At 44.1% G+C, this 22242-nt stretch overlaps 1 protein-coding gene across 5 annotated transcripts in view; it reads right to left on the bottom strand.

The window, feature by feature from the left end:
* Window positions 1–981: 981 nt before the first annotated feature.
* Window positions 982–22242, bottom strand: part of KDM4A (lysine demethylase 4A) — a 37283-nt gene continuing 16022 nt past the window's right edge. For 4 of the 5 annotated variants that reach the window (XM_077825264.1, XM_077825265.1, XM_077825263.1 and 1 more), the window contains 11 exons: window positions 19123–19243; window positions 17415–17593; window positions 12011–12215; window positions 11630–11706; window positions 10660–10715; window positions 9371–9479; window positions 7485–7673; window positions 6523–6693; window positions 5238–5357; window positions 3709–3801; window positions 982–2837 (listed from right to left, as the gene is read on the bottom strand). In XM_077825264.1, coding sequence (XP_077681390.1) covers window positions 2697–2837; window positions 3709–3801; window positions 5238–5357; window positions 6523–6693; window positions 7485–7673; window positions 9371–9479; window positions 10660–10715; window positions 11630–11706; window positions 12011–12215; window positions 17415–17593; window positions 19123–19243 — 1461 coding nt within the window. In that variant the 3' untranslated portion in view covers window positions 982–2696. Of the gene's footprint in view, window positions 2838–3708; window positions 3802–5237; window positions 5358–6522; window positions 6694–7484; window positions 7674–9370; window positions 9480–10659; window positions 10716–11629; window positions 11707–12010; window positions 12216–17414; window positions 17594–19122; window positions 19244–21644; window positions 21826–22242 lie in introns of those variants that run through there. The other variant, XM_077825267.1, reaches the window with a different exon arrangement.

The following is a 22242-nucleotide window of genomic DNA, read 5'->3' on the forward strand; positions in this document are numbered from 1 at the left end:
GTGCCTACAGAATTGGTCTAAAAATTTAAAGATTTTACTTGGAGTCAAAAAATTATATGGACTCCCTGAAATGAGATTTACATCTATATGTTTATTTAACTACATTTAACAATGTAGTTTATGAGAAATGGGACAATCTTCCTTTAACCAATGATGCAGGAAACTCAGCAAGGATGGCAGTGGTTTCCAAGACAGTGCAGACAGCCGACAAGACCCTCAGTCTGAAGTCTGTTTACAGAGAACACTTTGGGTCACATCAAGTCAGAGCTCCCTGACCAGAATTAACACCAAGCATGGAAACTCTCCTGAAAGTCACTCAGTCCTGGGAGCGGCAGGTGACAAAGCATGGCGTAACTGAACTGGAACGCTTGCAGGGCACAAGCCCAGCTGCCTTGCACTACATTGTCATTTTAGGGTGGGAGCCTTCTTTGTAGATAGGTATTTATACCAGACATGTAGTATCACCCCCTAGAATGGAAACTCAGTCCATGCAGGTAATATAGCAGATTGGGTAGGAAGCCTGTACATCATCCAGACAGCTAAACTGGTACCTTTTTGGGGGTGGGAAAGCAGAATAGATTTTCCAGTGATGAACAGGACAGCATTCAATCTAGAGGGAATTAAAGTGAATCCCAGGTACATTAGAAGACTAGAGGGCAGATTCAGAGAGATGCTGGCAGTTTCCTTTTGATGCCATTTCTTGTGGCTAACGAAAGGAGGGGAGTTGTCTACTTGCAGCTCTAACAGATTCTCGTTTCATAACCCTGCACGCTTGCAGATACTGTGACAATTTCACAATGTCCCAGTTCTACATGTTAGCAATTCCAATGCTCACCAGAATGATTCATCATCATTTGAAACCAACCATAATGAATTAAGTTACTGGGAAGTGAAGGCCCTGTCCCTTTCAGGAATCTGTCCAAATGCTGATTGACAGGGGCTTCTCCCACACATTGTAAGAGAAGGACACAAGAGCAAGCCTGAGCACTAGAAATTTGTATTGTCACTAGTCACATCAGCATCCTGATCCCAGACGAGTTTTAGTATAAACAGAGGATCATTTTTCAAAAAAGCTTGTTGTTTGACTCTTAATCAGCAAAGTAATAAAAAGTCACTGCACAACACTACATTTTATTGCTAATCACAAATTGATGCACCAGATTTCAAAATAATTTGGTTTATAGTGTTCTTTTTTAAACAAAGAGGAAACTGCTATAAATCAGGGTCTTGTGTATACAAGGTCCCTTTACTACAGCAGTGGGTCTGTGTCAGTGAAGAGGATTAAAAGAAAATAACTGAGTACATCTGTACGATGTTTTTCTCAAAGGGAAACTACCCAAGTCACTCCATTCAGCTGGAAGGCAGCCAGTCTGCCCACAGTCTAAAATCCCTTTCCCAGGGGGTGGGAAAGCCCCACATCCTTATACAATTGCTGCTTTAACTTGTTAATGCTTTACTAGGAGCATGTCAGAACATGTTCAGGATACACGCAATGCATGGCTCCTGAACTGACAGCTTTCCATTGTTGGGATAGTCAAGTCTCTCCGATGCAACTAAGAGTGTGGCCAATTAATGCTCTACACAGGATTTAAAAACAGATGCTCTACCAGCTGTGGCCAGACAGAACAACGTGGCAGTACTTCAGCTTCTGAGTGGCACTACACAACCATTCATTAACAAGTACAGTTCAGTGCATCTTGTAACTGGGTCCTATGCTCAGATCTAATTATCCTAGGTAAGAGCCTGTGGCAGCATGGCCACAGACAAGCTGCTGGATTGCTACAAATACTGCTGCCCTGTCATCTCCAATACTGTGGTGTTTGGCTCTCCAGGGAGGACCCTTTGGACTTTATTGCCTTAGTGAAGTGTACACTCAAGTACTCTTTGGGGGCTGAATGAACATTCTTGTTAGAGGGCTGCACTGCAGGAGGCTCCAGACAGATTCCTATTTATACGTAGGCACAGACCATTACAGTTAAACACGAGTAAGTCTCAAAATATCAAAATCAGAACAAAAAACTAAATAGAGAGTTAAATAGCTCATCCAATAGGATTTGATTTTCACATTTCATCTCTTCACACAAACGCCTCCAATCCACTTGGCTCTGCACAGCCTGAGGCTCCACCCTCAGAGGGGAGATGCTGAGAAAGAAGAAACTGAAGCTGCTCCAGACAAAACACACAGGTATAAATATAAAAAGAGGTTCAATGTCAAGCACCAGTAATACTGCCTGCTCGGTGCAGGCGTGGCCATTGGGGAGAGACTCCCAGAATCAGGAACATTATTCAACAAAAACAACACACTTTGTATCCTCCTGCAGCTGCCAAGATTCCTGGGTGAAGTCCCCAGAAGAGTTTGCCACCTGTCAATTTTGGCTCAGACAAGAAGAAACAAAAAGACTGTTTGAGGAGATAAGCTGTGGAAGGCAGAACTCCCAAGCTGGCTTGCTGGATCTTTGTTTGGTGGAGACAACTTCAGGTGAGGAGCCTGCAGGCAGGCATGCACCCACTGTTGCAACGCTGAACGGTTCCACCATCCAACCATCTCCTTTCAGCTACTGCAGGGTACAGTATCATAGCTTCCTTTTTTAAAAAAAACCCATGGATTTGAAATGTCCAAGTTTGGCCTCTGTTGCACTGGAGTGTTAGAATCCATTGGGAGGCTGGCATCTCTCCTTCTCTACCATAGGCAGTGCTTACTCCATGATGGCCCGGTACAGTGCAGGTTCAATGTAATCCTCCCGATAGCGTGAGTTGATCACTCTTTGTCTCTTCCGCTCTTGTTTGACCTCCTTCTCTGTGAAGATTTCTGTGAAGCGCATATCTGAAGCTACTGACTGCAAGAGTAAAGCAGGGTTAGACACCCACAGCGCCATTCAGATTAACTCATTACCCCTCACCTACAAGCGGTCCCACATGGCAGAGAAATCGCTTGGGGCATGGGGCGCTGGGACTGTTATGTACAAGCCCAAGTGACACTGCTGCATGGAGAGAGAAACAGCTTAACAAACCTGCAGTCACTAGACCCACTGAAATTATTAATGGGCAAACAACACTGAGGGCCAAAGGATTCTAGCTCAATGCCAAGCGTGAAGGAGACTTAAAGGGGTCAGTTCAAAGATCAAACTAAACACCCGGGACGTCTGCAGCATGCTCTGCTCTACTGAGACAGGCAGATTTAAACACCCACTCAGCATGAACGTCCCACCCTATCCTTCCTGGACTCAGACACACTGCATGCTTATTAACGAGTGTTGCAACTGAGCTAGGTCAGATGGGTGCACAGGACCTGTGTCTCAGGTCAGCAGTGCACCTGGGTTGTGAATGGTCGTGGAGCTAATGCCTTACTATGTGAGGCCTACTGGAGCGATACAGGCCAAGGACATCAAGGCACTTCCTGGTGTACCTCACTATTTCAGAGAGGCAGGATTTCACTATTTAAGTCCCATAAATTGTCAGTTAGCAAGCAATGAAGGGCTACAGACCTCAGCTAGAGGTGAGCTGAAGTAATGTATCTACAGAAAGAGAGAGATCAGCCAAGGAATAGACAGCAAACAAACTCCCAGACCAAGTCTCACCTTGCAGTGCCCTTGCTGTGCACTTCAATGGGTTTGCTCCCATGAAGGCAGGCTACTCTCAGGGGAAGCCACGTGGACATCACGGTTATGTAGTGGACATTTAGTACGTATGCACACCCCCACTACTTACCAGCCTTGATTTGACTCTCTTTGGAAGCTCCTCATCAAGGGTGTACACATCATCTCTCTTCGCCATCAGCTGGGATCCATCTTCAAATTCCACCTAACACACAAATCATACTGTACTGCCCGAAGTCACAAGAGCCAGACCCCCACACTACTACAGAGTCTCCCTGTTCAGTTCCCGGCTCTCTAAAGTGAGCTTCCATAACGAAAGCTTTCAATATACGTGTACTTTCTGGCATAGCATGGGGTCATGTGTAAATGAGGGGGGGATAGCAGCAGCTAGTTTTATATCTAGTACTGGAAACAGACTTTATACAAGCAATAATCCTGAGAGGAGCAGGAAGTTGCACGGCCCAATCTGCCTAGGGTCAAGGGAATGACCATTTTTAGGAATATTCTCACAACACTTTGCAATAAGCCAGCCCCTCACTGGGGATTTTTACTCATCAGGCAAACTGGGTGCTTCAATGCCACTCTGGATATTACCCGAGCAGCAGGGTTGGGAGACTAGGACAAGGTGTACACAAGTACTCTAAAATTCAAGGGTTTTTTTGTAAATAAAACTTTGCTTCAGCCAGATTCAGTTACAGGAGCTTAAATATTGGGGCCCATTTTCAAATACGGGCGCCTACCACGGTTCTAAGCTGTGCACGCATGCACACGGATCTTAAACCCCGCGAAACATCGCGTGCGCTCCGGCTTTTTTTTTTTTTTTTGGGCGCTTTGGCAGAGGCACGGAAGAAATAGTTTGCGCACACGGCCTGTTAAAAATTAGAGGGAACATTGGTGCCTACAGCTAGGCAGCCAGATAGAAGCAGCCTGAGTTTCAGAGGTGATGAGCCACCCCTAATGCTGCTGATTTCAGTGGGCGCTGCTGGTGCTCCCCACCTCCGAAAACGAGGCTCTTTTCACACCCGAGTCTGAACCTGCCCATATTGTGCAGGCTCAGCATGACCCCCAGGACATCTGGAAGCTCAACAGTCGCACTTGCAGGACTCACTGCTGAGGGGGGTCGCAGAAGGGCTTAGCTCACGGTGCAGACACTGACTAGATGCCACTTTTTCCTACAACCCACTGCACGGAATCACTTCTCTGTATATCCCATGGATCTGTATTTCTAGTGCAGAAGGGAAGGGATGAATAGCCCACACATCTGTACCTGGCTATAAAATGGTGGGTCACCAAGGACATCTAGGCTAGAGCAGGGTCCTCAGCACCCAGTTATTCAGCATTTATGCTCCATCCAGACTAAAGGCTTAGATTTTTACTGCCATAAAAATATAATCTCTTCTCTATGCAGCTTTCCTTCCAATATACCAGGAACAAACCCCATAACTGCCCCCAACCCTTCCGGAGTGGATTTAATTGCAGGAGTTAAAGAGGGTCCTAGGACTTGGTTTGCCAGTAGTACCACAGTTCTACAAAAGGTCTTCTAAAATAGACAGTGGGGAGATGTCTAGAGACTACTGTGATGAGCATTTTATCTAAATAGTGAGAGGTGGAGGGCAGCGGTAAGGAATAGGAGCTCGGTACCTGGTACATCTGGATGGCATGTGATGCCACAAATTTGGCTCCATAAACTTGCCCATCTGTCCATCTGACTTGCACGACCTCTCCTTCAGCAGGAGGACCCAGCTGAAGACAGTCTCGACTCTGATGGGACAAGAAAGAAAGTTGGGAGATGTGGAGAAGTGAGCAGTAACAACTTCTTTATATTTGCATAAAGATTCAGCAGGCCCAGAGATCCATCCAATTTTTAGAGGGCTTTCCATCAGAGTACCAAAGCACCTTACGAACAGCCCTTGAGATAGGTGCATATTACCACCTAGAGACAGGGAAATTGAGCCACAGGGTTCCACAACTAAACCATTAGTTCACAAACACAGGGTGTTTCCTGCTCCCAGCTATTTCAAATGGTCTGCAATTTCAAAGTCAAGCTTCTTGGATCCTTTCCTTCTCCTGGCTCAGCTCATTACAGAGACCCTGAACACAATCTGCACCCTCAGTGACAACTGTGCAAACGAATTGCCTTGTCGTTTGCCCTTCACCACCCAGCCCTGCGTATTAGCCACATGGCTTGAATTAATATGCAAACTAGATACCATTAACTTGGGTTTGAATGCACCCAATGAAGTGAGCTGTAGCTCACGAAAGCTTATGCTCTAATAAATTTGTTAGTTTCTAAGGTGCCACAAGTCCTCCTGTTCTTTTTTGGGGTTTGAATAGAGACTGGTGTGGCTGGGTCATGACAATATTGAATCTATTTCCCCATGTTAAGTACCCTCACACCTTGTCGTCAGTCTAAATGGGCCATCTTGATTATCACTACAAAAGTTTTTTTCTCCTGCTGATAATAGCTCATCTTAACTAATTAGCCTCTCACAGTTTGTATGGCAACTTCCAACTTATCTGTATGTATATATATTTCTTCTTACTATATGTTCCATTCTATGCATCCGATGAAGTTGGCTGTAGCCCACAAAAGCTAATGCTCTAATAAATTTGTTAGTCTCTAAGGTGCCACAAGTACTCCTGTTCTTTTTAATGAATACAACTGTTCATAAGTCTGAAAGAAGATCAATACAGGCACTTTGCAACCAAAGCATTAAATTAGACAATAACAGGTTTTTAAGCGGGAAAAAAAATCTAAAAAGCTGTAAGAAATTCTTTGCTCAGATGAGAGTACTTCCCTCCTTATGAGCTGTCATTAACCCCCTAGAGATGTTAGCGGACAGACACATTTGCTCCCACAATGGTGATGCAGTTTCCTTGTACCACATGCCCTCTAGTGGAGTAGCTCCCTTATTTCACAACATACCACAATGTCCTCTGGATAGAGGTTGTCGCTGAAGGAGCCATCATCAAAGTTGACTTCATAGAAGGTTTCCTTTGTAAGACTGACCACTTCGCACTGATAGAAACGACCATTCTTGTGCTTGCTGATTACCATTTGCCCAGCTGAGAGATCTTGAAGAGCAGCTTTAGCTCGCTGAGAGGAGAAGAGCTCTTGTTAGACAGCTAAAATGAAGGTCAGTATACTGGTACTGAACATGGGCCTTGGCAGATAAGAAGAGACAGAACTACATTGCTGCCAAGAGTTCTTAATTGAACGTAGGATCCACCAGTGATCTGAAGTCAATCTTTAAAAGAGTTTTCCCCCAGAGTGCTTTAAATGCTTAAAAACCAAACCAGTCAGCGGCAGCGACCAAGACAGTGCAGTGCATAGCTCAGGCCACCTAGGGACTTACAAGCGCTCCGTCTTTAGAGTAGGTTCCTCAAGACAGTTTGAGGACTTTGCAGCAAGCCCTCTACAGGCCCATCTCGAGCAGAATACTGCAGTTCATTTGGCAGAAGGGCTACATGGGAACATTATCCACTGGTTGGTCAACAGAACAGGACATTCCACTGGGATCCCAATACTAACTCTGCACATTAGTATCACTTACTTCACACACATGTTAGCTATTCCTTCTCACAACAGCTCCAGGGGGGAGGTGGTTCTCAGTCACTTTATAGAAACTGGGGAAAAGTGACCGGCTGAAGGTCATATGCAGTCAGCAGCAGGACTAACATCAGGGCTCAGCTCTTGGCATGGGATGGGAGCCAAGGTCATTAGACTATGCTGGCCAAAATGCACAGGGAATTCTTTTATTGGTATGAATCTGTCAAAGACATTAACTCATCCACCTTATCTCTCTAGCACAGCCAAAAGCTTTTCCAGTTTCCCTTGATACTCTGGCCTATTCCAGAACAAATCCTAGTTGTGTCCCAAATACTCACCTCTGCCTGGGATGGAATCTTATGCCTAAAGCAGGTAATGAAGACAACGAACGGCCAGTCATCAGGCTGCATCATGACTCCAGCTGCTTGAGCACAGCTGACATGAAAGGACGTAGGACAGCGACCATGAGAGCACTGCACACAGCAACCTGCAATTCTCTTCCTCCGCTTCTTACAGAAGATGCATTTCTGCAGACAGGAAACTACAGATTACTGCTCAGCACTGGCTTTCCCCAAGTACAGAAGACTGACAGGCTCCCCAGGTGTTACTAGAAATACCTTTTTTCATTACTACATTATTGCCAATTACTCTTTATCCCAGAAAGGCACCATGCTTTATCATAGTCTAGAGAGAGAAGGGCACTTGTTTTATTTCATAACCGGGCAGGAATCTCAGGAGTTACAAACAGGGACACAGGCAAAAAAGTTAAGTGTTCATAATATACAATCCAACAAGCTTAACAGCAAAACATGTGAACTGAAATGTCTGCAAGGGAAGGTGACCTGGACACGAGTCATTCTACCACATTTCAGCAATGACAAAAGTCAATGGCCCACTGCAACTCCTGCCTGTAGTTATACAAGGACAGAAACAGGCCAGAGGCCTAGAGTAACATTATACCCCAAAGGGTTTCACAGAACCAGAGACAGAACTTCAGAAGGGAGGAGAACTGAGTAGAATTTGTACAGATGCAGATTCCATACCCTTACCCTAAAGGCAGAAAGCTAGATTTGGGCCAGCAGATTTGGCGTAACTGATGGATGTCACAAACACTGGTTTATATCTTTAGAGCAGGATTGAGCAAATGGAGGAAAAGGCTCTAAAATGTAAGTATTTCTAAAAATTAGTCGTGCCAGCCAGGAAGTCCCATATCTTACAGCTGAAGTCAACATACAGCTTTTTATTTAATAGTTCTCACCTTGTTTGCCCCGAAATACTGAAGGTTTTTTTTTTTTTTTAAACAACAAAGTGGTTCAGTCCATTGTCATATTTTTAGGTACAGGGGTTTTGAGAATAAATTAAATGATTGTGAAGCACTTTGAGATCAGCTGATGAAAATATATAAGGACTAGGCATTAAGTATTTGCACCTTCTCCTACTTCTATCAGTCTGAGACTCATGGAGTGGCTAGACTGTAGAAATCCTTAAAGAGAGAACGCTAAAAATGATAAAGCCGCCCAGGACTCAGGCCAGTTAGCAAGGACTCGTGCAGAATAGGCTCATCGCTGTCACCTCAGACTCTTCAATGACTGAGAATGCTCTTGGCAGTGGTCTCCCCTCTATTATGCTGCTTTTCCAGAGGCTCCAAGTCCACTGGTCAAATCCCACCCCATTTCTTCTGCTAGTGCTGCACTGGATTGCAGGCTTGGGTAGTTAATAGCAAGGTATGATGCGATATAACCATACAAAGCTCAGTTCTCTCCTTCTGGATTGCGGGAAACTCACCCGTTTAGATAGAAGAGGAGGAAGGGGGAGTCTAACATTCTTTAAACTGAGTTTGTAGACAAGCTAAACAGACCCAGCTTTTATTTTATTTAAAGTGCCTAGAGATTCCTGCATAAGATACCAACGTATTACTGTATTATGCAATTCAAATCACTAGCTAAACTATAACAAGACTCCATACTGACCCCTTTGTTAATTCTAACTTCAAGTAATTATCATGATCTGTGTTAATACCCAAGAACAAAGCTAGGTTTCAGAGAGTAGGGAGTGCTCTAACTGGATTTATTTAACAAACCACCTCCCAACCATCAGAGTTCAGATTTTCTCAGACCTCTATTTAATAGAGGGAAGTTGTCTCCTCCAGGAGGAGACTAGAAGACCCCACAGATAGGACTTCAATGAAACCGATAAGCCTAACAGTGAATCCCAGATGTCTTACCAGTCTGAAGCGCTGCAGAGGGATTTTGCCAACATCCACTGGACTGCGCTCTGCAATATTCACAAATTTTGCCTCCAGTACAGCTACAGCACACATCACATGGACCCACCTGCCAGAATTGGAGATGAGAAAAAAAAAAAAATCAGTACACACGGAAGAAAAAGACAGTTGAGAATTTAAGTCAGTTTAGTGCTAACGAAGCGTAGCAGATTGGCAATCCCTCCAGCCCTAAGAATGAAGTCCTTTGTTGAACCATACAGCAGACTGGAGCTCAAGTAGTGCAAGCCTCCCTCACACTAGCCCTGATAAAGGAGACATCTAGGAGCAAAACTAGACTTCAGTGGAAAGGCCAAGAACTAAATGGAATGAAGTGAACAAGGGAGCGACTGAGTGAGACTTGTGCTGCTGGTATTTATGCATGTGCCCTACAAGCTTGTTTCACTCAGGCCACAGACCTGTCAGATAATAACTATTTACAGTCACTACTGACCTGGTTTTGAAACAGTGACCTAGAGGTCAAAGGCCACTCCCAGAGTCTTCAGGCCAAGTTCCCATAGTTTACGCCTTGGCATTGCAAGTTAAGGTTTGGATACTAAATACCAATGTATTTTGCATCCGAGAACTTTAGACATACCAGCCAAGTTAATCTGTGTCCTTGTCCATTAACAGTCGCACATGCTGCAGCTGCCCAAGTCAGCCTTGAGCCAGAACATGCTGCACTGCAGGAGGGCCCCACCTCCCCAAGTCAGTGAAGTGTCGTTTGGGAAAAGTAAAGGAAGCTTTGTGGCTGTCCTGTGATGCAGACGCCTCCAGCCAAGCCCCAAGCTGAAGACACTAGCAGTGTAAATTTAGACAGTCTACTGGCAGAGATGAGGTATGTGGAGCCTTTGGTTGCTGTATGGGGCATGATCTCTCTGTACCCTGGTATTCAGAGTTCCTGGCCCCCCATGTGGCTCTGGGAACCAAAGACAATTTTACTTAATAAGAAACTTCGCAGTTAATAGCTATCACCACCTTGGGATGGGGAACTCCCTGGGAAGTCAGTGACTGGCTGTGGGTTTCTGTGATACTGCACCACTCACCCAAGTCCTGGTGCATAAGGCACCATGTGGTCACATCCTGAACTATGTTATATATGTTTACAACCCTCTGCATCCATCCTGTCAATCCATCTGGCAGATGCCCTTGGACACGACATCATCCCTGCAGCACACTCACACTAAGCAATGCCCTTAACAACCTTATAAGAAAAGCTGCTCCACAGAGAATGAAAAAGCTGGAATACTCACTTGTCATCATTGGCTCTCTGCAGTGCGCCTCCTCGTAATGAACACAAGCAGCAGTCCTGCCACAAAGAAGAAAATGAGGAACCATGTTATCTGTCAATGAAGCAGTAAGCTTGTGCCAGAGAGCCTCACTGTGACAACACATATTTAGAGGAATAGCTCTTTGTTGCCAATTAGCCCCACAGATACAATCACTTTGCAGAGGACAGCCTAGTTAAGAGCTATCAACTGGCTTCTGCTTTTGAGAAATGGACCCACCTCATAGTTCTCTAGATACTCACAGAAATGGAGTAAACTAAGGAGAGCTACTCTGAAGATGGGTGGGAAAAATACTGAGAGCCAATGTTGTGAGCTCAGACCAGAGAAACAAAATCCTTTCCCAACTCGGCATAGCTGAAGCTGGGAACAAACCAGCTGGTGGATGCAATTCAAGGGGCTGGCCCCTGGAAGAGATGTAGCGGTCCACTCTATTGGTGGAGAGCCCATGACACTTTCTGAAAGAACCCCTCTACTCTGAGCCACCTTCCTCCTCAATGAGTTAGATTTCAGTATCCTCTCCCACTGCAGCCACAGCTAAGCAACAAGTTAGCTGCATTTTGTAGAGCAGAAGGCGTCATATACAAGGAGAGACCACCACATTCCTGCAGAACTTCCCTTCTCCATTTCTGACCGCCACAACAGCCCGAATCACTGCACTGGGCAGCTGGTTCTTTAAGCCAGAAGACATTAAATCAAAAGGCCAAATGGAAGAGAATTACACTCTGGAGGTGTTCTCTAAATTACAGCCTTACCACAAAAGGGGAGCAGACATGGCACAACGCAAGGTTTCAGGAAGAGCTCTGTAACTAACCTTCATCTCACCTTTCCCCCTGCCCTCCCATGGGCTCCCCACAGCTTGGATACCCGACTAATAGGATCCTCCTGAGTCCTTAAAGAGAAAGTGAAGTGAGGCTTGTACAAGCAATTTTCTTACCTCTTCTAAAGCATTGGCTGTACACCTGGAGCACATCCAGTCTTCAGTGGCCTTGTCAGGGGACACACCATAACAACCTATAATGGAAACAGCACTGGCCTAATCTTACAGATCTCTCACCTTGGAGGTCAAAGAGGGAATATGAAAATTACAGCCCTTGGCTCCACTTCACAATCCCCATGTGAGGGTTCCATACACCTCAGGTTTGCTCGTACACCACCCTCGCCCCACCATTCACAAGGCCGTCTCCATGATCCAACTGAGGAACGGACTCAGTTCTTTATTACAGCTAACAGGGGTTGGTAAGTGGAATTGTTACAATGTACAAGATCAGACTGCAGGGCAAGTTAATGCCTAGGAGTGGGGTCTGGCTGTACTCACTAGCATGAACACAGACACTGCAGTTTTTGCAGGTGATCAGGACACTAGTTCCATCTTCCTCCAGGTAAGGGGTTGACAGATTGAGGTCAGTGCTGCAGCCAGTTGCAGTGAAGCACATCTCAGGAATCAGAGGTTTGGTTCGTACCTTCCTGGTGGCAGTACTTGGAGCAACTCCAGAGCTCTGACCATGGCCTCCACATTCTACCTATGAAAGTGAGGTGGGGAGCATAGGTAAATTTTACTGGGAATATTGAAAACCTCAGATTTCCCTCTCACATTATTATTCTTACCACCAGCTTCATCAGGCAAGGATAACTACTACACAACAGCAAGCTAATGACCAGATAAACTTTACTTCCTGCGTCATTCAGAACATGATCCCATCTTTAAAGAGAAGTACAAGCCATAAGAACGGTCATACTGGGTCAGACCAATGGTCCATCCAGTATCCTGTCTTCCAACAGCAGCCAATGCCAGGTGCTTCAGAGGGAATGAACAGAACAGGAAATCAAGTGAACCATCCCCTGTCGTCCAAGCCCAGTTTCTGGCGAACAGAAGCTAGGGACACTCAGAACATAGTGTTGGATCCCTGACCATCTTGGCTAATAGCCACTGATGGACCTATCCTCCATGAACTTATCTAGTTCTGTTTTGAACTCTGTTAGTGTCTTGGCCTTCACAACATCCCCGGCAAAGAGTTCCACAGGTCGACTGTGCCTTGTGTGAAGTAGTACTTCCTTTTGTTTGTTTTAAACCTGCTGCCTGTTAATCTCATTTGTGGCCCCATGTTCTTGTGTTATGAGAAGGAGTAAATGACATTTCCTTATTCACTTTCTCCCCACCAGACAAGATTTTATAGACTGCTACCATACCCGCCAATTAGTCGTCTCTTTTTCAAGCTGAAAAGTCCCAGTCTTTTTAATCTCTCCTCATATGGAAGCTGTTCCGTACGCCTAAGTATTTTAGTTGCCCTTCCCTGTACTTTTCCCATATATCTTTTTTGAGATGGGGTGACCAGATTTGCACACAGTATTCAAGATGTGAGCAGGTCATGGATTTATATAGTGGCATTATGATTTTTTCTGTCTTATCTATCCTTTCCCTGATAGTTCCTAACATTGTTAACTTTGACTGCTGCTACACATTGAGCAGATGTGTTCAGAGAACTATCCACGACTCCAAGATCTTTCTTGATTTTAAGACACCATCAGTTTGTATGCATAGTTGGGATGTTGTTTTCCAGTGTGCATTACTTTGCATTTTTCAATACTGAATTTCATTTGCCATTTTGTTGCCCAGTCACCCAGTTTTGTGAGATCCTTTTGTAACTCTTCACAGTCTGCTTTGGAATTACCTATCTTGAGTAGTTTTGTATTATCTGCAAATTTTGCCACCTCACTCTTGACTCCTTTTTCCAGATCATATATGAATATATCTCTCTCCATTCTGAAAACCAACCATTTATTCCTACCCTTTGTTTCCTATCTTTTAACCAGTTACCGACCCATGAGAGGACCATCCCTCTTATCCCATGACCATTTGCTTCGCTTAAGAGCCTTTGGTGAGGGACCTTGTCAAAGGCTTTCTGAAAGTCTAAGTACACTATATCCAGTGGATCACTCTTGCCCACGTTTGATGACCCCCTTAAAGAATTCTAATAGATTGGTGAGGCACGATTTCCCTTTACAAAAACCACGTTGACTCTTCCCCACCAAATCGTGTTCATCCATGCATCTGATAATTCCGTTCTTTACTATAGTTTCAACCTATTTGCCTGGTACTGAAGTTAGGCTTACCGGCCTGTAATTAATGAGATCACCCTGGAGCCTTTTTTTAAAAATTGGTGTCAGCTGGGACTTCATGCTTCTGAAAAACCAAGTCACATTTGTGTGAAGAAACAAAATTCAGTAAACTCTCTACTAGTGTTCCATACTCTCCCAAGGCCCACAGAGTTCTCAGTGAGAGGAGCTTCAAATCCAGAGGTATTCCCATTCTATCTAGAGTAAGACTGAAGGTGTTTGAAACACATTGTTCTGTGACAAGCAGCAAGAGACCTCATCTGGAATACTGTGTGCAGTTCCGGTCTCCCATGTTTAAGAGGGATGAATTCAAACTGGAACAGTACAGAGAAGGGCTACTAGGATGATCCGAGGAATGGAAAACCTGTCTTATGAAAGGAGACTCAAGGAGCTTGGTTTGTTTAGCCTAAGCTAAAGAAGGTTGAGGGGAGATATGATTGCTCTATAAATGTATCAGAGGGATAAATACCGGAGAGGGAGAGGAATTATTTAAGCTCAGTAGCAATGTGGACAAGAACAAATGGATATAAATTGGCGATCGGGAAGTTTAGACTTGAAATTAGACGAAGGTTTCTAACCATCTGAGGAGTGAAGTTCTGGAATAGCCTTCCAAGGGAAGCAGTGGGGGCAAAAGATGTATCTGGCTTCAAGATTAAACTTGATTAAGTTTATGGAGGAGATGGTATGATGGGATAACATGATTTTGGCAGGTTTCAGGAGTAACAGCCGTGTTAGTCTGTATTCGCAAAAAGAAAAGGAGTACTTGTGGCACCTTAGAGACTAACCAATTTATCTGAGCATGAGCTTTCGTGAGCTACAGCTCACTTCATCGGATGCATACCGTGGAAACTGCAGCAGACTTTATATATACACAGAGAATATGAAACAATACCTCCTCCCACCCCACTGTCCTGCTGGTAATAGCTTTAACTATTCATGGTAAATAGGCCCAATGGCCTGTGATGGGATGGGATTTGAGTTACTACAGAGAATTCTTTCCTGGGTATCTGGCTGGTGAATCTTGCCCACATGCTCAGGGTTCAGCTGATGGCCATATTTGGGGTTGGGAAGGAATTTTCCTCCAGGGTAGATTGGGGCACGGGTCACTTGCTGGAGGATTCTCTGCACCTCAAAGTCTTTAAACCATGATTTGAGGACATCAATAGCTCAGACATAGGTGAGAGGTTTATTGCAGGAGTGGGTGGGTGAGATTCTGTGGCCTGCATTGTGCAGGAGGTCAGACTAGATGATCATAATGGTCCCTTCTGACCTTAATATCTATGAGTCTATGAGATATATTTGTCTGTGTGTGCCCCCTGGAATCAAAAGGTCTGTCCCTTCCCCAAGAAGGGTATCTGTGGCACACCTTTACAATGCCTAGACTTTTACAGATGCAGAGTCAGACGACTGCAGTGCTACTATATGAGTACTGTTCATTTAGTTATATCCTCCGATCTCTTACGCTATGTCTACACTGGCAATTGAATAACAAAAATTTTGTCATTCAGAGGTGTTACCTTCCTGCCATCCCCCCGAAAGACAAAAGTTTTGCCACAAGTGCCAGTGTGAACAGCTTGTTGTCAGCAGAAGCGCTCTCCTGCTGACAACGCAAATGCCACTCGTTGCGGGTAGAAGTCCTGTCAGCAGGAGAGCTGGCAAACAGCGGCTACACTGCATTACTTTTACCAGCACGGCTGTGGTGACACAGCCATGTCGCTAAAAGCTGTGTAGCGTAGACATAGCCTATGATTCTAAAGACTTATACAAACATGTTTAAACATCCCCATAGCTGTTTCATACTCTAGGGCCTTGTCTACACTTGCAACAGTGTGTAGGGTACATGCAGTGATATGCTGCAGTGAAAACTAGGCTGTGTCCACACAGCAGTGTGTAGCTACACAGCAGTGGCAGGCTCTGGGGGTGGAGGAAGCAGGGGAAGGCTGCTGGAACCCTTCCCTTCTACCTCCCCCCTGCCGGAGCTTTTCATGGTGGCTGGGAAAGGCTCCGGCAGCAGGGTGGCAGCGAGACACTACACTGCTAAAAAGAGCAGTGTAGACATGGGAGGCACTGCTTGGGCATACACAGAGCTGCGCAGGATACATATCTTAAGGTTCTGGTGTGTCCGTATTCTATTCGCCTAAGCAGTGTCTCACCATTTACACGGCTATTTATACCCATGCTAGCTAGATGTGCAGCGTCTGTATTCGACAAGCCATCTAGCCTAGTTGTGAACAAGACTACTGTCTCAAACAGATATTTGTTGTTAGGCAGGTAGACCTGGAAATGCATCTCTCCATTGAAAAACCAAGAGACTTTTATAAACTCAATGTCAAATTAGACACCAATTAAAATTTAAAGGGACAAGATGGGTGAGGTAATCTCTTTTATTGGACCAAGTTCTGTTGGTGAAAGGCAAGATTCCAAGCTACATAGAGCTCTTCTTCAGGCTGCAACATTACAAATTAAAATTTAATGCAGTTCTAATGGACTATGACTCCAACTTCTGGAGGACTAGGTAACTGAGGTCAAGCACTGATAACTCAGGCATTCGCAACTCCCATTCTCAGATTCAGTCCTCCGGAAAAACTTCGCTGCCTAGTGTAAACAGACACCTCTAGCTGCTCCTTTGCTCAACTATTTTTGCCCAAGGATTTGTAAATGGTATAAACAGATAAAGACGAGATGACAATAACTGGCGTTATCTGCGCAAATGGGTGACTGTATGTGTTGCAGGAGTTAAAATCCCTGTGCATTTTGTTGTCCACAGTTATCAAAACGAGTACAAGAGCCAAACATGAACAGTCTCCTCGCACCTGACCTGGGGTAACCAACTTCTTCAAGGCCGAATTTAGAGATGTCTGTTTGAGATTATTTTTTCCTTTACATTTTAGCCCTCTGAATGCACTGCTCTATATGCTTCTCAAAAAAACTCAGAGTGATCATCCTAGGATACATAACCTCAATAAGGACCTGCCCAAAACATCTAATTTTCCTTTCCAATACAGAAGTGAACATATTAGTTTCTAGATCTAACACAATCATGGTGGTCCCAAAAACCATTATAGGTTTAGCCCATCAGTCCTCCTTCACCCTAGATGCCTGAGAGAAGAAAGCTTCTGCTTTTGCACGTACTTAGACAGCCATCGGGTTATATCTAGTCCTCTCCTTTTATTTTAAACTATGGGAATGTTCTTTCCCGATCCCTGCCATCAGGAAGCAGATTAAGGTGGGTCTCTAAAATTTAGTTTTCAGGAAAGAATTAATCTGAAAGTGAGGTGCTATGCACATAACTTTGATAGGAATTTAACAAGTTTGAGCTCAGCCAGAGCTAAGGAGGGAAGTTTCAAAATATATGCAGCTGTGAAACAAACAAGGAAGTCTGATGCAACCTGAGGTTGTAAAGGGAAGAGCAATACTATTTACTGGATCACACAGATCTGCAGGCTTATTTAGCAACAGACTGAAACAACATTATTCTAAAATAAATTTACAACCTACTAGTTTACAAAATCCTGAGGAATGTGGCAGCTTCTGCCATATAAAGAACTTCTCCCTCAGCTTCTGCCATATAAAGAACAGCTCTGGGAGAAGTCCAGGATGCTTACCTGGTATGTCTGGAAGAGCATGCATACAGCACAGTGAGGGGGCTGCTGAGCCATGGTCTGATTATATTCTTTTTCTGCCTCAAAATTCTGAGGGCGATTTTGCCACAGCTGGCTAAGTGGTTTGGCCCAAGCCTCTGTCTCCTCAGCCTCTTCTTCAGGAGTTAGGTGCTCTGACATCTCTGCAACGAGAAATGGTTTCATTAGTGTTAGTGATATGTCCTGCTGCTGCCACTGTGTTGCAAGGAGAGCTTATGATAACCACCAAGATGAAGAATGGTAAGGAGAGGGGCTTCAATCTCTGACAGTGGGAAGTATGCACATGCCAGGAATGGTGAGAAATTGTTTATTTCCTTCTGAAGAAACACAAGGGAATTTAGCAGAAACATGACCGGAGTACACCACAAAGAAATTCATACAAATGAAAAGTATAGGCATGCATGATCCTGTTCCTGCTTACAATGGGGTGACCAACCCACACAAGCTCTGAACAGGAGCTAGAAGGGGCCAATTAACCTTATATGCTGCATCTGGAGGGTAACCAAGGACTGGTTGGAATGGCAAATGAAATTCATATGGGGAAGGAGCTGGGACAGGATTATAAGCCAGGAAGTGAGAGCACGAAGGGACTGCAGGGAAGAGGTCTGCAGTCACTCCCTGGAGGGAAAGGGAGTTAGCTAGGGACAAAAAGGGGATCCAGGGGGGATAGTAAACCTGGGTTCCTGCCCTAGGGTGGGGAGTCCAACAAGAGGCAGAGAATGGAGAAGCAGCAATAGGGAGCAGAGGAATCTCTAGTGGCAAGCCAGAGATCAGCAAGGAGATAGAGGTGGGATAGGAAGAAGCCCAGGGAAACAGCAGCAAGGAGTGGGACTGCAGAGACCTGGGCTGCTGGTTACAGGGTCCCTGTGGTGGAACCCAGTGTAGAGGGAGGGCCTGGGTTCCCCTACCAGGGATCTGAAAGTGGTACAGGACCTGCAGACTTGGAAAGGAAGACTGTCTGTGATAGTGTCTGGACAGCTTGTCTAGTGGGACTCTTATCCCAGAGGGCAGGACGGACTATATAGTGACTTAGCTGGAGGGCCAAGTCACAAAGAGGGACCACATTGAGTCAGAGAGAGAGAGGGGAGCTCACAGTGCAAGCAACCGATGAAGTGAAAGCTAATTCTCAGACCCAAATTACAAGGAGGAGCACCTGTAGTGAGGTGAACCCCTTCATACTGCTTCAAGGAGCCTATAATTTAATCAGATCCAAAGCATATACAGGCTAAATGGTCAGTCAAGAATGTGCATGTTTTAAAAAATATGGATATTTAGTGGATTATTGGAAAGCGCCAAGGAAACATCAACTGTGGAATACAGAAATGAAGTTCAGCTACATTTAGAATTTGACTGGTATGCACAATTGTGACTTTCTGTGACTGGAAAAAATATTCAGATTCCAAAGAAAATAGTGGGAAAGGGTAAACACCTGGGGGTGAAACAATTCCACTGCCGAGGCCATGCACTGGAGAACGAAGCAAGAATTCCAAGCAGAACTAAGAACCTCTCCTAGGCTGGAGAGAAGTCACATGCCTAGATGCCTCCCATATATCTTCAGTTACCTCATGGAACATACCATATTGCCCTCATACATCTAGAGCACTCTCCACCTTCCCATCCAAGGCCTCCCCAGATAGCTGAATTCCACCCGACTAAAGTATGTAGAACTTACCATCATCACTGATGCAGTCTTTAACCACAAGAGGATGATGACGAGGAAGTTTGCTCAAGGGCTGGCGACGACCCTTTGACTTTTTACTCTCTTTCATTGATCTCAGGTACTCCGCTGCCACCTGGACAAGGCAAAGCAGCAACTCAGCAATAATCATGTTACAGCCAGTTTTGGGCCAAAATGGATCTGACAAGTTTAAAAAGCGGGCATTTTTACAAGACACTAAAACAAAGAAATATTTCCGTAAGGAATATTAAACTTTGGATTTATGCTTCTGAAAGTATTGGAAACCCAAGTATTTTAGCATTGTACTGCTATAGGATAGCCAGACAGCAAAAGTGACCGTTTTCATTGTTCAAGCTGAGTGAAATGCACAAAGTTAAACAGTCACCAGTTAATGGCGAAAAGTAAGTTAGATCTGTTGTGTAATCTACGCTGGACAAGTCCTAACTCAGCCCATTATATAAGTTTGTTTACATAAGGCAAGCTAAAGCTGAAGACACACTCGCAAACTGGATTGTTTAAGTTAAAAACAGTGATAAGGGGTCTTCAGGGTTCCAGGTAAAGTCCTGGGTTAATATGAAGACATGCTGAAAGATTCTAGAAATGGGAGAAAACATTTACAGTTGAAGTCACTTAAGTGTGTTTTGATGAGGTAAAGGATGAGGCTGTCACGATCTTCTGGATATTGCTTATCTGGGGGGATAAGTGCATGATGCTGAAAAAGTCAGCAGGATGCATGGACTGGAAGGAATGAGCGTTGCTGTTAGAACTGGTGCTGCCCCGCACTGCTGCCATATTGATCCTAAAAGATGTCCTGATTAGATCAAACCAGAGAGAAGTAACCAGATTACCTCACTACATCACTTCTAGCTTTGGCTAAAATCCTGAACTTCTGAAGTATAACCCCAAGGTTCCTACTGTCATCCACCTTCTTCCGTCTTTCTTCTTGTCCACCTTATTGCTCCTTTTCCCCTCCTGACAAGAATTTGGCTTAGCTTGCTCAGATAACTCCAACTTTTGCAACATTACTACGAGCCTGGGATCAGAAAGGGAGCTAAAAGTAATGCCTTAAACAACCTGACACTGGTGAAAGTTTGCCAAATCTCTATGTGGCTGATAAGCCCACATGCGAGGTCTGTAATTTCTCTGCAGCTAGGATGCAAATAGAAGAAGATTTCTCTCCCCTTTCCAAAGTTTCATGGATTATAAAGCCAGAAGATCCACTGTAATCCTCCAGTTTGACTTCCTGTATAACAGACAGTAGTACTTTCCTGAATTAATTCCTGTTTGAACTAGAGAATCTGTTTCAGAAAAAACATCAAATCTTGATTTAAATATTTCCAGTAATGGAGGATCCACCACAACCCTTGGAAAATGGTTCCAATTGTTAATTGCCTCAACTGTTAAAAATATGAGCCTTATTTCTGTCTGAATTTGGCTAGCTTCAACTTCCAGTCATTGGATCTTCTTGTAACTTTCTCTGTGAGACTGAAGAGCCCTCTATCATCAAATTTCTGTTCCCCACATAGGTACTTATATACTGATCAAATCACACCTTAACCTTCTCTTGGTTAAACTGAAGAGACTGAGCTCCTGGACTCTCTCATTATAAAGCATATTTCCAATCCTTTAATCATTCTCATGGCTCTTCTGTGAACCCTCTCTGATTTATCATCATCCTTGAATTGTGGCCACCACAACAGGACACAGTATTCAAGTAGTAGTCACACCAGGTCCAAACACAGATATAACTATTCCTATTCAAGATTCCACTTTGTACATCCAAGGGTTGAACTAGCCCTTCAGGCCACAGCATCATACAGGGTTGAACATATGTTCAACCAACTATCAACCATAACCCAAGTTCTTTTCAGAGTCACTGCTTCCCAGAATAGAGTCCGCCATCCTCTAAGTATGACCTTACATTGGCTGTACTGAATCACATATTTGCCTGCACCCAGTTTAAGAGAAATCCAGACAGCTCTGTATCAGTGCCCTGTCCTATTAATTATTTATCACTCTCCCAATCTTTGGGTCATTACAAATAAAGTTTTGCATATGAATGCATATTTTCTTCCAGACCACTGATAAATGTATTAAATAGTATAGGGCCAAGAACTGATCTCTGCAGAACCCCACTAGAAACACAACTGCTTAATGATTCCCCATTTACAATTACATTTTGAGACCTGTCAGTTAACCAGTTCTCAATCTACGTAATTTGTGTCATGTTGATTTTGTACTGTTCTAGTTTTATTCAAACTGTCATGTGGTACTAAATCAAATGCCTTACCAAAGCCTATGTATATTACATCCACACTATTATCTTTACCAAATGTACTCTCCTTAAAAAAAAAAAGTTTGACAATCTATTTTCCATAAACCCTTGTTAACTGGCATTAATTACTCTCCTTTAATACTTCATTAATCAAGTCCTGTATCAGAAGTTACATTTTTGTGACCAGGGTCAATATCAGACCGATAGACCTATAATTATCACGGTCATCCCATTTACCTAGTTTTCCTCCAGTCCTCCGGCACTTCCCAAGTATTCCAAGGGTTACTGACCAATCAACATTAATGGTCCAGAACGCTCCTTGGCCAGCTCTTTTAATAAACTCAGAAGCAAGTTATCTGGAACTGCTGATTTAAAGAGGTCTACCTTTAGTAGCTGCTGTTTAACATCCTCCTGAGTTATTACTGGAATGAGAAGTATTTCATTGTGATGTACGCACACATCTGACTCCCCTGCTCCACCCCAAATACAGAACAGAAATATTTAAATGAACACTTCAGCACTACTGACAATTCCACCATTTCCATCTAGTAATGGACCAATATCATTTATACAGTTCCTGACTGGATTCATAACTTTTTAGTTTTGTAAATCTGGCCCTTTAAAAGACAGCAAAGTATATGTATTACCAGTTTGGATTTTATATTTTTTGGGTTCACGCAGACTGATCAAGTCATGCTCTCTTGATCAATCTGTGATATTTTGTTTTAAAGGGAGATTGAGCCTGTTTCAGCACCACCACCTCAAAGCTACCTGAGCTAAAAATCTCCCCCCTAAAATACAACCAGTAAAACCATTTAGGAAGACTAAAGAAAGGGTTT

This window comes from Eretmochelys imbricata, chromosome 8, assembly GCF_965152235.1.
Source record: "Eretmochelys imbricata isolate rEreImb1 chromosome 8, rEreImb1.hap1, whole genome shotgun sequence".
NCBI lineage: Eukaryota > Metazoa > Chordata > Testudines > Cheloniidae > Eretmochelys > Eretmochelys imbricata.